Consider the following 13547-nt stretch of genomic DNA (forward strand, 5'->3'; position numbering starts at 1 on the left):
AAGTGAGCTTCTGTCACTTGAATACTATCTCCCTTGCTCTTTGATATCTCCTAGTAGACATTTATTCCCTGTGTGAATTATTAACTGCAAAATGATCCAATAATCCCAGGATAAATGTGTCTTACTCTGAATATAAAGTTTGCTTTTGAACTATATATTCAAAATGATATATGAGCAACTTTTTCCTCTCCTTTCATTGTAATGTAACTCCAGACTATTCTGGTTATTTGATTTAAGAATTTATTTCCTTGCTCCTATATTTAATTCAAGAAAACTGGACCTGATCCTGCTACAATGCATTCAAAGGGAGATTTGCTATGAATTAACTTATTATATATTTCTGTTTTGTAAAGTACGTTACAAACTCTTGCAAATCCAAGTTTATGGGAAGCGTCTTTCTCTGTGGTCCCTGTTATTTAATAACTTTGTTTGAGACTGAATCATTTTTCCTCGGATATGTTGAAAGAAAAGAAACAGTTAAAAAAAACCCCAAGAATCTTTCTCTCTCACACACACACACTTTCTCCTTACTGCCAACTTTAACACTGACCTGACATTTTAATGTGGATTTTGTAGGGATGGCACGAAACCAGAGTTGTAAAGGAAACACATTTTCCACTGGTTTCAGAGTAGCAGCCATGTTAGTCTGTATTCGCAAAAAGAACAGGAGTACTTGTGGCACCTTAAAGACTAACAAATTTATTTGAGCATAAGCTTTCGTGAGCTACAGCTCACTTCATCAGATGCATCCACTGTAATTGAATGGCTGTTCCAATTCCATAATATGAAAGAGTTCACTGAACTTAACAATGCATTTGTTTCTTTTTTATTTAATGTGTTCTCTTTAATGTTTGACTTTAATGATTTAATGTTAATCAGTGTTATGCTCAATATGATGAGGTTTTTTCTTCCTCCTTCCTCTTGTCTAGATCAAGTCACAGTGAAAATGAAGATTCTCTCATTCTGCCACAGCTCCAGAGCCAGCTCCCCTCTCCCTGGTTTTGTTGTTTTCTTCCTTATTTGTTCTGTTCTCAAGATGGAATCAGGTAGGAATCCGCCCTGTGGCTGCTGTTTCTTAGAGGATTTATTTAGGCCCCTGAAGTGTCTTAACAACATGCTCCACTCAAAGTCAATGTAACTACTCCCAGTGTGTAAACTTCACTACATGGCAAGATCAGCACCTTCATTATTCAATTTTTGCCCTGATTGTATTGCTGCTGCTGGGTTATTTTATTTGCTCCTGGGACAGGGCCCATGTCTGTTTCTTCACACAAGGATTTTTAAAAGATTGTCAAAGATTCCCAAAGCACTGGGTAGACACTTATTGAAGAGTTTAATAATAACAACAATAATAAATAATAAAATCAAATAACTTAGTGGGTTTCAGATGTAAAAAAGATCAGAGCCATAGTCTGAGACTAGTCTGCACATGAACATAAGAAGAACAAGAATATACTGATGTCATGTGACTTTTTTAATTGAGCCTGTTAGCTAATACATATATGTTAGGTGTAGTATACAACGTATTATTAGGCATTATGTGCACGGTAGTCCTATACTATACATTAGGGAGAGAGAGAGAGGGAGAATGTTGGGAAGTTAAGTTAACTGAATGTATTATGCTCTTCCCACAGTTCCGTTCACCAATATCTAATATCCCACCACACTTTACAAATCTGATGTTAGTGTTAGAAAATAGAAAATAGGAAGCTTATCAAAGCCATGAAAGGTGTGTCCTAGCACTCCCTGGGACATTCCTCTACACCCACCTGGTTTGGAATGTGGTATGCAAAACAGGGTTAAGGAAGGTACCGAACAACAAGTTAAGAAACTGGTGGGTTGGATCTTAGGGGATGTATAAAGTGCTTTCTCACTTGTAAATAGTCACGGTATAAGTATAAGTGGGTTTGGGGTGTATTTTTCAAGTACACCTTCTGTGTAAGGTGAGCACGCTACAAGATAAGAATTGCTTCCCAGGAGGAGGGTATGGATGTCTCCTTTTCGTAGTGCACTGTTTTGTCTTTAGGCAATAATTTTTGTGACGTTTGGTTATTTGGTCTCTTGAGCATGTGAAGTATTGAACCATAATAGTCCAGCAATTGGCTCTATCCATATGGCTATGTCTCAGGAATACCTCGGTGAAAGAACACCAAATATGGGCCATCAACCCTACCCTTATTCCTACTGAGGCCCAGAAAATTTCATGGCAATGTCAGTAAGCATGTCAGTTTGAGAGCAGTTACAAAAATGGGCTGTTGAATAGTAAGTTAGTCTCAACTATACACTGAGCATGTCTATTCCCAGCTCCCTGCCTCAGTTTCTCTGATGTGTGACTGTGACATGGACTGAATACACCTGTCTTCAGCTTCCCACCCTATGTCAACCTGCATGCCTGTGCCATGCACTGAACCTACAAATTCTCACCTCCCCACTCTGCCCCACTCTGTCCCATGCTCTGTGTCTGGGCCATGCACCAAACTTGCCCTTTATCAGCTCCATGCCCCATCTCAGTGCTGTGTGCCTGTGCCATAAATTGAGGCTGAGCCCCTGTCCCGCTGCCCATGAGCGCTGCTCTCTCTTAAACATTCAGGCTGAAATTTTCCATGCCGGGTGTCTGCTCTGGCTGAACTTTTTGGAAAGTTTGTCTGAAATGGAACCTGTTGGATATGTCCTTCATATCAAATTCCCTCTTTCCTCTGAGCTGCTTTTTGTTGTTGTCCTGGTGCATTTTCCAGCAAAGTTCACAGTGATTGGACCCCGTGACCCTGTCATTGCCATCCTGAGTCAGGAAGCTGTGTTACCCTGTCACCTGTCCCCACGGATGAGCGCTGCAAACATGGAGCTGAGATGGTACCGATCTCAGTTTGCATCTTTTGTGCACCTGTATCGTGATGGGAAGGATCAGTATGATGGGCAGATGCCAGAGTATTGGAGAAGGACAGAGCTTTTGAAAGCTGGATTCACCGATGGAAATGTTGCCTTGAAGATTCTCAATATCAGACACTCTGATGAAGGACAATACCACTGCTTTGTTCAAGATGATACTTTTTATGAAGAAACCATATTGGAACTGCGAGTAGCAGGTCAGTAGCTCGTGACAGTTTAAGCTTTGTGTGGTTTGCAGGCTTTGTTCTTTCTTATTACAACAACTGTGACTCCCTGGTTATGATATATTTTACAACAATGCAGTGTAAATAACTTTCAGCAAACAGCCACTTTCATACTAGGTTATGTATGCCGGAAACTTTCCCAACATGTCATTAAAAAGATTTTCAGGATGGCCAAGGCACTTTCTTTCCCTATCTTAATTGACCCCAAAGAGGTCTTTAGTTAAGAGGGAAAGGATTTCTGGATAAATATAGCCTTCTAGTTGCTCTGGAATCATTTCTAGGCTATGTGGCTAAGGTGGGACTGACAGACATTTATGGCCTTCTCATTGGTTCACTGTTGGTTGTTGCTTTGGGGTGTAGTTAAAATCAAATGCAGTGTTCTTATTGCTGAGACTATATAATGGTGGTGGTGGGTGTGATGGGTTCCCCCGGGGTGCCACTTGGAACTGGGGAACAGCTGAGCCTTCTCTCTCACCAATCTGAGTTCCCTCTTGCACTGTGACATTGTGACAAGCTGCAAAGCCCTCCACATTTGCACTGACACCAACATCCACAGGCAGGGACCACACCCATGTGTGTGCATGAATACATCTGTCCAGGCACTCATGAACCAACAATAGTGAGGCTTCAGCCAAAACATCCCCCAGCTTCCCAACCTAGGACCCTGGAGCTGTACCGTCCTGCTCTGGTCAAAAGCCTGACCAGTAAAGATTATTACAATTACCCAGTTCGCCCCTCCCTCGATGTGGAGAGGATTATGCACAAAACCTTTGTTAACTGAGCTGAGATTTTTCCCAAACACTTCACTCAAACCACACTGTTTTAGGTAAAAAATATAGAATAGATTTATTAACTACAGAAAGATAGATTTTAAGTAATTATAAGTGATTATAAGATTATAAAATAGCAAACAGATCAAAGTAGATTACTTAGCAAATAAACAAACACACAATCTAAGCCTAATATACTACCCAGGATTTGAATCAAGCAGTGTCTCACCCTGTTAGATAGTACAAACAGTTTGTAAATGTTTCATACACTGGCAGGAAGTGTATACAGAAGCATACACTTCTTTCCCACCTAGGACCAGCACTGGCCCAGTTCAAAGTCTGTGCTCTTCCAGAGGTATATCCAGATGTTGAGTTGTGGGGAAAGTAAGGCCTGTTGCTGATGTCACTTCCCCCTTTTATAGTTTCTTCCATATGGTGGGAACTCCTTTGTTCCAAGCCAGGTTCCCAGCCCAGTTTGTGGAAAAATACAGGTACCAAAATGGAGTTGAGTGATCATGTGATTTAGTCAGATGCCTTTCATGCTTGCTGATTCATGGCAGCCATTATCCATAGGCTGTCTGAAGAGTCCCCCGCTGAGGACAAAACTTTTCCATGGCCCATTGTTTTTGCTCATGGGCCATTAGCATCGTCTAGCTTCTTCACTGTTGTACCTGAAAGGCTAGTTGTGGGTGTTACCCAGGACAAGCACATTTGAAATACAGATGCATAGTCAATATTCGTAAGTCCAGATACAAAAATGATACATGCATACAAATAGGATAACCATACTCAGCAAATCATAACTTTTCCATTGACATCTTACATGACACATCTTGTATAAGATGCAACATAATTATATCATAATCATATTACTATGGTGAACATGGAGTACAGAGTGTCACAGTGGGCAAGGGGGAAATTATGTATTTACCACTTTTAGACAAGATTTAGCATTTCTCTCCTGCTGCTTTGACACTGCAACCATGAAGCCAGTTAGACCTTTTAAAAAATAAATATATCTATGCAATACACTAATTATCAGATTTTCAAAAGTTCAGATCCTATTCAGATATCTACGTCATCATATCTCCAAAGGTGCTCAGCACTCAGTTCCTCCTGTGTTGAGACAAAAATATCTCCCACTGACTCCGTGAAATTATTATAAGTATTTGTTTACGTTTTTTGTGTCCATCAGTATTGGGATTTCAGACATTCCAGTATTCATTTATCCCTTGTCCTGACTACCCGCATGAATTAGAGCTTTCTAGTATGAGTAAGGGATCCACAAACTGTCCCTCATCCCTTCTGCTTTATACATTAATTTATGGAATTGACACCTTTATGTATTTTCCCCTTAGGTCTGGGCTCTGCTCCTCTCATCTCTGTTGAGGGTCACCAGGATGGAGGGATCCGGGTGGTTTGTCGATCAGCTGGTTGGTACCCAGAGCCTGAGGTGCTGTGGAAAAATCTCAATGGACGACATTTACCATCACTCTGTGAAACAAAATCCCAAGGGGATAACAACATGTTTGAAACAGAAACTGTGATCATTCTAACAGAACATTCAAACCAAAACTTATCCTGTTGCATCAGGAACATCTTTCTCAATCAAGAAAAGGAATCAGCAGTTTATATAGCAGGTCAGTTATCATCCAAACCCCACACTGATCTCACCACCACCAGAAACAAAACTAAACATAGGAAAACAAGAACTGAAATGTCTGTGGTGGATATTTCATAATCCACATACAAACACAGAAGTGGGAGGCTGGTATCTTTACAGGATTACAGTTTAGGCAATTTCATTCCCTTCATTGTGAGTATTCAGTCTATCAAAGTTTTGGGTTTCATGTAAATTTAATGTTAAGTCCGACTTTCCTGATATTCTAGCATGCACGCACACACGTACAGACACAAACTTCCAACCTTTTGATAAGAAACTTTCACTCAATCCACTGACACAGTATGTTCATGCAACCTTAACTTCATCTTAATGATGTTTTTGAATGTGCTAAATTTTGTACTGTGGCTTCTTTGTGATCTTCTCGCTCCCCCAACTTATAGTTCATTACTTGTGTGAAATGTCACCTCAGTCATGTGATGTTCTTTCTACTAACTTTCAGTGGGACTTGTGCTCCTTAAGTCCACAAAGGGATCCACAAAGGGACTCATTTTACCCTTGTCTACACACAAAAGTTGCACTGATTAACTATTTAATTAATTGATGACACTTGCTTGAGTGAATACTCATATAAGTTTCAGAGGACCCTATATAGATTTAGCTCCAGTCAATTCCTTACTGACTTCAGCTAAATGGAGATAGGGCACTATTAAGCCGATTTATGATTTCAGGTTTTGTGCATCAATTTATTCAAATTCATAGATTCATAGATTCATAGATACTAAGGTCAGAAGGGACCATTCTGATCATCTAATCTGACCTCCTGCACAGTGCAGGCCACAGAATCTCACCCACCCACTCCTACGAAATACCTCACCTATGTCTGAGCTATTGAAGTCCTCAAATCATGGTTTAAAGACTTCAAGGAGCAGAGAATCCTCCCTCAAATGACCCATGCTACGGAGGAAGGCAAAAAACCTCTAGGACCTCTTCCAATCTGCCCTGGAGGAAAATTTCTTCCCGACCCCAAATATGGCGATCAGCTAAACCCTGAGCATATGGGCAAGATTCACCAGTCAGATACTACAGAAAATTCTTTCCTGGGTAACTCAGATCCCACCCATCTAATATCCCATCTCAGGGGATTAGGCCTATTTACCCTGAATATTTAAACATCAATTAATTACCAAAATCCCATTATCCCATCATACCATCTCCTCCATAAACTTATCGAGTTTAATCTTAGAACCAGATAGATCTTTTGCCCTCACTGCTTCCCTTGGAAGGCTATTCCAAAACTTCACTCCTCTGATGGTTAGAAACCTTCATCTAATTTCAAGTCTAAACTTCCTGGTGGCCAGTTTATATCCATTTGTTCTTGTGTCCACATTGGTACTGAGCTTAAATAATTCCTCTCCCGCTCTGGTATTTATCCCTCTGATATATTTATAGAGAGCAATCATATGCTAGTGACAGCAAGCTAGTGACAGAGGATGTGGAAAAAGCTAATGTACTCAATGCTTTTTTTGCCTCTGTTTTCACTAACAAGGTCAGCTCCCAGACTGCTGTGCTGGGCAACACAAAATGGGGAAGAGATGGCCAGCCCTCTGTAGAGATAGAGGTGGTTAGGGACTATTTAGAAAAGCTGGACGTGCACAAGTCCATGGGGCCGGACGAATTGCATCCGAGAGTGCTGAAGGAATTGGCGGCTGTGATTGCAGAGCCCTTGGCCATTATCTTTGAAAACTCGTGGCGAACGGGGGAAGTCCCGGATGACTGGAAAAAGGCTAATGTAGTGCCCATCTTTAAAAAAGGGAAGAAGGAGGATCCTGGGAACTACAGGCCGGTCAGCCTCACCTCAGTCCCTGGAAAAATCATGGAGCAGGTCCTCAAAGAATCAATCCTGAAGCACTTAGAGGAGAGGAAAGTGATCAGGAACAGTCAGCATGGATTCACCAAGGGAAGGTCATGCCTGACTAATCTAATCGCCTTTTATGATGAGATTACTGGTTCTGTGGATGAAGGGAAAGCAGTGGATGTATTGTTTCTTGACTTTAGCAAAGCTTTTGACACGGTCTCCCACAGCATTCTTGTCAGCAAGTTAAGGAAGTATGGGCTGGATGAATGCACTATAAGGTGGGTAGAAAGCTGGCTAGATTGTCGGGCTCAACGGGTAGTGATCAATGGCTCCATGTCTAGTTGGCAGCCGGTGTCAAGTGGAGTGCCCCAGGGGTCGGTCCTGGGGCCCGTTTTGTTCAATATCTTCATAAATGATCTGGAGGATGGTGTGGATTGCACTCTCAGCAAATTTGCGGATGATACTAAACTGGGAGGAGTGGTAGATACGCTGGAGGGGAGGGATAGGATACAGAAGGACCTAGACAAATTGGAGGATTGGGCCAAAAGAAATCTAATGAGGTTCAATAAGGATAAGTGCAGGGTCCTGCACTTAGGATGGAAGAATCCAATGCACCGCTACAGACTAGGGACCGAATGGCTCGGCAGCAGTTCTGCGGAAAAGGACCTAGGGGTGACAGTGGACGAGAAGCTGGATATGAGTCAGCAGTGTGCCCTTGTTGCCAAGAAGGCCAATGGCATTTTGGGATGTATAAGTAGGGGCATAGCGAGCAGATCGAGGGACGTGATCGTTCCCCTCTATTCGACACTGGTGAGGCCTCATCTGGAGTACTGGGTCCAGTTTTGGGCCCCACACTACAGGAAGGATGTGGATAAATTGGAAAGAGTACAACGAAGGGCAACGAAAATGATTAGGGGTCTAGAGCACATGACTTATGAGGAGAGGCTGAGGGAGCTGGGATTGTTTAGTCTGCAGAAGAGAAGAATGAGGGGGGATTTGATAGCTGCTTTCAACTACCTGAAAGGGGGTTTCAAAGAGGATGGCTCTAGACTGTTCTCAATGGTAGCAGATGACAGAACGAGGAGTAATGGTCTCAAGTTGCAATGGGGGAGGTTTAGATTGGATATTAGGAAAAACTTTTTCACTAAGAGGGTGGTGAAACACTGGAATGCGTTACCTAGGGAGGTGGTAGAATCTCCTTCCTTAGAGGTTTTTAAGGTCAGGCTTGACAAAGCCCTGGCTGGGATGATTTAACTGGGACTTGGTCCTGCTTTGAGCAGGGGGTTGGACTAGATGACCTTCTGGGGTCCCTTCCAACCCTGATATTCTATGATTCTATGATATCTCCCCTCAACCTTCTTTTAGTTAGGCTAAACAAGCCAAGCTCCTTGAGTCTCCTTTCATAAGACAAGTTTTCCATTCCTCGGATCATCCTAGTAGACCTTCTCTGTACCTGTTCCAGTTTGAATTCATCCTTTTTAAACATGGGAGACCAGAACTGCACACAGTATTCCAGGTGAGGTCTCACTAGTGCCTTGTATAACTGTACTAAAACCTCCTTATCCCTACTGGAAATACCTCTCCTGATGCATCCTATATGGTGCAACCCTCATATGTTGTCAACTCTTGAACCAATTTAAGAATGGCCACATAAGAGGGTTGCCCCAGTTTCACTGTATCAGAGCACAAACCCTAGGCAGAGAAAGCATTAGGTACATTTCAAAAATTCCATCCTGGGTAGATGTCTGAATCACTGTGAACACAAGAACAGTAAATGATGATGAATTAAGAAAAGGAGTACTTGTGGCACCTTAGAGACTAACAAATTTATTTGAGCATAAGCTTTTGTGAGCTACAGCTCACTTCATCGGATGCATTTGGTGGAAAATATGGAGGGGAGATTGATATACACACACAGAGAACATGAAACAATGGGTTTATCATACACAGTGTAAGGAGAGTGATCACTTAAGATAAGCCATCACAAGCAGCGGCGGGGGGGGAGGAGGAAAACCTTTCATGATGACAAGCAAGGTAGGCTATTTCCAGCAGTTAACAAGAATATCTGAGGAACAGTGGGGGGCGGGGTGGGGGGGAGAAATACCATGGGGAAATAGTTTTACTTTGTGTAATGACTCATCCATTCCCAGTCTCTATGCAAGCCTAAGTTAATTGTATCCAGTTTGCAAGTTAATTCCAATTCAGCAGTCTCTTGTTGGAGTCTGTTTTTGAAGTTTTTTTGTTGAAGAATAGCCACCCTCAGGTCTGTAATCGAGTGACCAGAGAGATTGAAGTGTTCTCCAACTGGTTTTTGAATGTTATAATTCTTGACATCTGATTTGTGTCCATTTATTCTTTTACGTAGAGACTGTCCAGTTTGACCAATGTACATGGCAGAAGGGCATTGCTGGCACATGATGGCATATATCACATTGGTAGATGTGCAGGTGAAAAAGCGGGTACCCATCGCAGTGCCGCTGATTTGAAGATATACATTGTCCCGAAATGTGAAATAGTTATGGGTGAGGACAAAGTCACAAAGTTCAGCCACCAGGTTATCCATGACATTATCGGGGATACTGTTCCTGACGGCAATGGGTACCCGCATGGCCCCACAGTATGCAAACATTTTTATGACTGACTTAGAACAACGCTTCCTCAGCTCTCATCCCCTAATGCCCCTACTCTACTTGCGCTACATTGATGACATCTTCACCGTCTGGACCCATGGAAAAGAAGCCCTTGAGGAATTCCACCATGATTTCAACAATTTCCATCCCACCATCAACCTCAGCCTGGACCAGTCCACACAAGAGATCCACTTCTTGGACACTACAGTGCTAATAACTACAACCTATCCTGAAGGATGACCCATCACTCTTACAGATCTTGGGAGACAGGCCAGTCCTTGCTTACAGACAGCCCCCCAATCTGAAGCAAATACTCACCAGCAACCACACACCACACAACAGAACCACTAACCCAGGAACCTATCCTTGCAACAAAGCCCGTTGCCAACTCTGTCCACATATCTATTCAGGGGACACCATCATAGGGCCTAATCACATCAGCCACACTATCAGAGGCTCCTTCACCTGCGCATCTACCAATGTGATATATGCCATCATGTGCCAGCAATGCCCTTCTGCTATGTACATTGGTCAAACTGGACAGTCTCTACGTAAAAGAATAAATGGACACAAATCAGACGTCAAGAATTATAACATTCAAAAACCAGTTGGAGAACACTTCAATCTCTCCGGTCACTCGATTACAGACCTGAGGGTGGCTATTCTTCAACAAAAAAACTTCAAAAACAGACTCCAACAAGAGACTGCTGAATTGGAATTAATTTGCAAACTGGATACAGTTAACTTAGGCTTGAATAGAGACTGGGAATGGATGAGTCATTACACAAAGTAAAACTATTTCCCCATGTTATTTCTCCCCCCCCACCCCACCCCCCACTGTTCCTCAGATATTCTTGTTAACTGCTGGAAATAGCCTACCTTGCTTGTCACCATGAAAGGTTTTCCTCCTTTCCCCCCCTGCTGCTGGTGATGGCTTATCTTAAGTGATCACTCTCCTTACAGTGTGTATGATAAACCCATTGTTTCATGTTCTCTGTGTGTGTATATAAATCTCCCCTCTGTATTTTCCACCAAATGCATCCGATGAAGTGAGCTGTAGCTCACGAAAGCTTATGCTCAAATAAATTTGTTAGTCTCTAAGGTGTCACAAGTACTCCTTTTCTTTTTTACAAACACAGACTAACACGGCTGCTACTCTGAAACCTGTCATTATGCAAGATGATGAATTAGTTTGCTAAGGAAATGTTTGGAGCAATAATGATTATGATTCCTTCAAATATTGGGGGGTAATAGTGGATTTTTCAAAAATATTCCAGTTAACCTGACAATTTCTGAATATTGATGAACAATAAATATTCAATTCTTTGCTGGTGTAACTCTATTGAAATCAGTGGGGTTTTATGAACAGAGAATTTGCCCCTGAATTCTATGACTCTCTGAATATCATCAGGTCTGTTTTTTCCAGGATAAATCAGTATTAAATCTGTGTTGATTGGAGCCATATTTAAAATCAGTTGCTGATATTTTGTGTAGTGTAGACATGGTCATTCTTTCACTCTTATCTCAGAGAAATCCTGCTGGGTACTATTTATGTATTTGTATAGAACAAAAACATCTGATTTTCGTCACTGCTTCCAAATAAAAGTAAGCTCTGGATGTGGTTTTTTTTCAGATCCATTTTTCCCGAGGGTGAATTCCTGGATGGTGGCTCTCAGTGTGATCCTGGTGGTTTTGTTTGGTTTCATTGGTCACACTGTTTATCTCTTTAAAATGAAAGGTAAATATCAGAGGGAGAAATATACTGTATATAGGTTTTATTCTAATAAATAAGAGGAATTTCAGAATTTAATATTACAAGAATGTGTGACCTGCTGATCTTGTCCTAAATAAACAAGAAGAATTCATGTGAATTTATTGATAGAGGGGAGGGGCAGAGGTGTGCAGGGGGAGGTGGGGGTATTGATAGAGGGTGATGGCAGAGTTGGGAGTGGGAAAATAGGAAGGAGGAGTGTCTGAGGCTATAGAACTGAACCAAAGAATCAGATCATAGCAGATATGTCTGTGTTCTGCTGAGTCCTCCATCTCCCTCTCTTCCCAATTCTCAGGGGGTTATCACTGTCTGTCTGTGTCCCACTTGAGAGAAGGTTCTGATGTCATATTTGTACCTCAAAGATCTTTTTTGTTAACAAAGTGTAATGCACCTCGCTATTACGGTGATAGGCCCAATAGAAATGCCCCCATGGTAAATCAGTAAATAAACACATTTCTTCTTCAGTTAGGAAAAAAAAAGCATCTCAACTGTCACATAACTCAGAAACAGCTGTCCATGCTCCGGGCTCACTTTGCCCATAAAGAACGTCCGCCCAATTTCCAAATAAATTGGACTTGTCCCTCCATTCTCCTAATGAATTTTGGATTTATAGGATGTAGACTTTTAACACTGTTTCATGAAGTAGGGAGAGGAAAATAATTTATATTTATTTCTGTATTTTTAAGGGAAACTTACTGAAGAAGTTGGTAAGTTTCAATTTCCATTTTTCCACAAATACAAATTTTGACACAGTCACACAATTGTATAGAGACTTATTGGTTTCTTTGATGTATTTTTATTTCTCTGTGTTTGCAGGACTGGGGAGGGTTGGTTTCTGTGTAATAGGTTGGACCATTTTAGGGCCCGACTGGATGTTTCCAGAGAACCCACTCTCTTTAAAAGTCCTTCCAATTAGGGGGTGAGGTTGGCATAGCTACATGTCTGAGGGGTGTAAGTTTTCAGTGCAGACCAGCCCTCAGTCTCAGAGTCTTTCAGAAGACTCTATAGATGTCTGGCTTGTCAATGAAAGGGTGATGAAGTGGGAATTTTCTGCAGTATTTTTATGAATTCTATGTATGCCTCAGTTTCCTCGATATGTGACATCGTTACCCAGTGGGTAGAAAAGGATTGTTTGCTCTCAGGCTAAGAGACATCAGTATTGGTGTTATGGGCCTTAGTCCCCATATCGATGGAGCAGACAATGAGAAGACAATGGCAAATCCAGTCACCGGATATTGACATCTAGCAACCAACAACCCAGAGGGAGATGGATTCCCCCACATCTAAGCAGGGAAGCTGAGCAACATTCTCCAGCTCAAGAACAAAGGACTGGAGAGATGTGAAGTCGGGGATAAGAGATGGCTGCTAGAAGGAGTCAGGGCTCTGACCTGAGTCTGAACAAGGAGGTCAGATGGAGATACAGACAGAGCTTAAACAGTGGGGTTCACTACAGAATCTGGGCTCTTGGATGACCAGAATGGTCTATGTTTTAACCTTCAGTTCTCTGTGATAACCTTCGTCCTTCCTATGCTGTGTCCACTTGACTAATACACCTGACTGTTTTGACAATGCTCTTTGAGTGCCACTGCAAACACTTGGTGAGGTGCTTTTATCCCTGAAGAGTATGCAAGTCTCTACCAGGAGTATCTCAGTCGGACTTATTAAACAGAGCTCAGAGGTCAAAGCAGGAGTGCTGAAGGCCAAGAGATCCTGTCTAAGGAGGAGGTGAAGCCGTGTGGCTTACCCAGGAGGAAGAGAGAGACGCCTAGGGAGTCTGGCAGACTGAA

The 13547-nt window shown here is 42.1% G+C and overlaps 1 protein-coding gene across 3 annotated transcripts in view; it reads left to right on the forward strand.

The window, feature by feature from the left end:
* The first annotated feature begins 333 nt into the window (after nt 1–333).
* The window catches only part of LOC119843336 (butyrophilin subfamily 1 member A1-like), a 1931986-nt gene continuing 1918772 nt past the window's right edge, over nt 334–13547 (forward strand). The window contains exons 1-5 of one of the 3 annotated variants that reach the window (XM_043496872.1): nt 334–352; nt 930–1046; nt 2736–3083; nt 5239–5520; nt 11623–11727. In XM_043496872.1, coding sequence (XP_043352807.1) covers nt 947–1046; nt 2736–3083; nt 5239–5520; nt 11623–11727 — 835 coding nt within the window. In that variant the 5' untranslated portion in view covers nt 334–352; nt 930–946. Of the gene's footprint in view, nt 353–929; nt 1047–2735; nt 3084–5238; nt 5521–11622; nt 11728–13547 lie in introns of those variants that run through there. The other 2 variants (XM_043496875.1, XM_043496874.1) reach the window with 2 other exon arrangements.

Source organism: Dermochelys coriacea, chromosome 14, assembly GCF_009764565.3.
Source record: "Dermochelys coriacea isolate rDerCor1 chromosome 14, rDerCor1.pri.v4, whole genome shotgun sequence".
Classification (NCBI taxonomy): Eukaryota; Metazoa; Chordata; order Testudines; family Dermochelyidae; genus Dermochelys; species Dermochelys coriacea.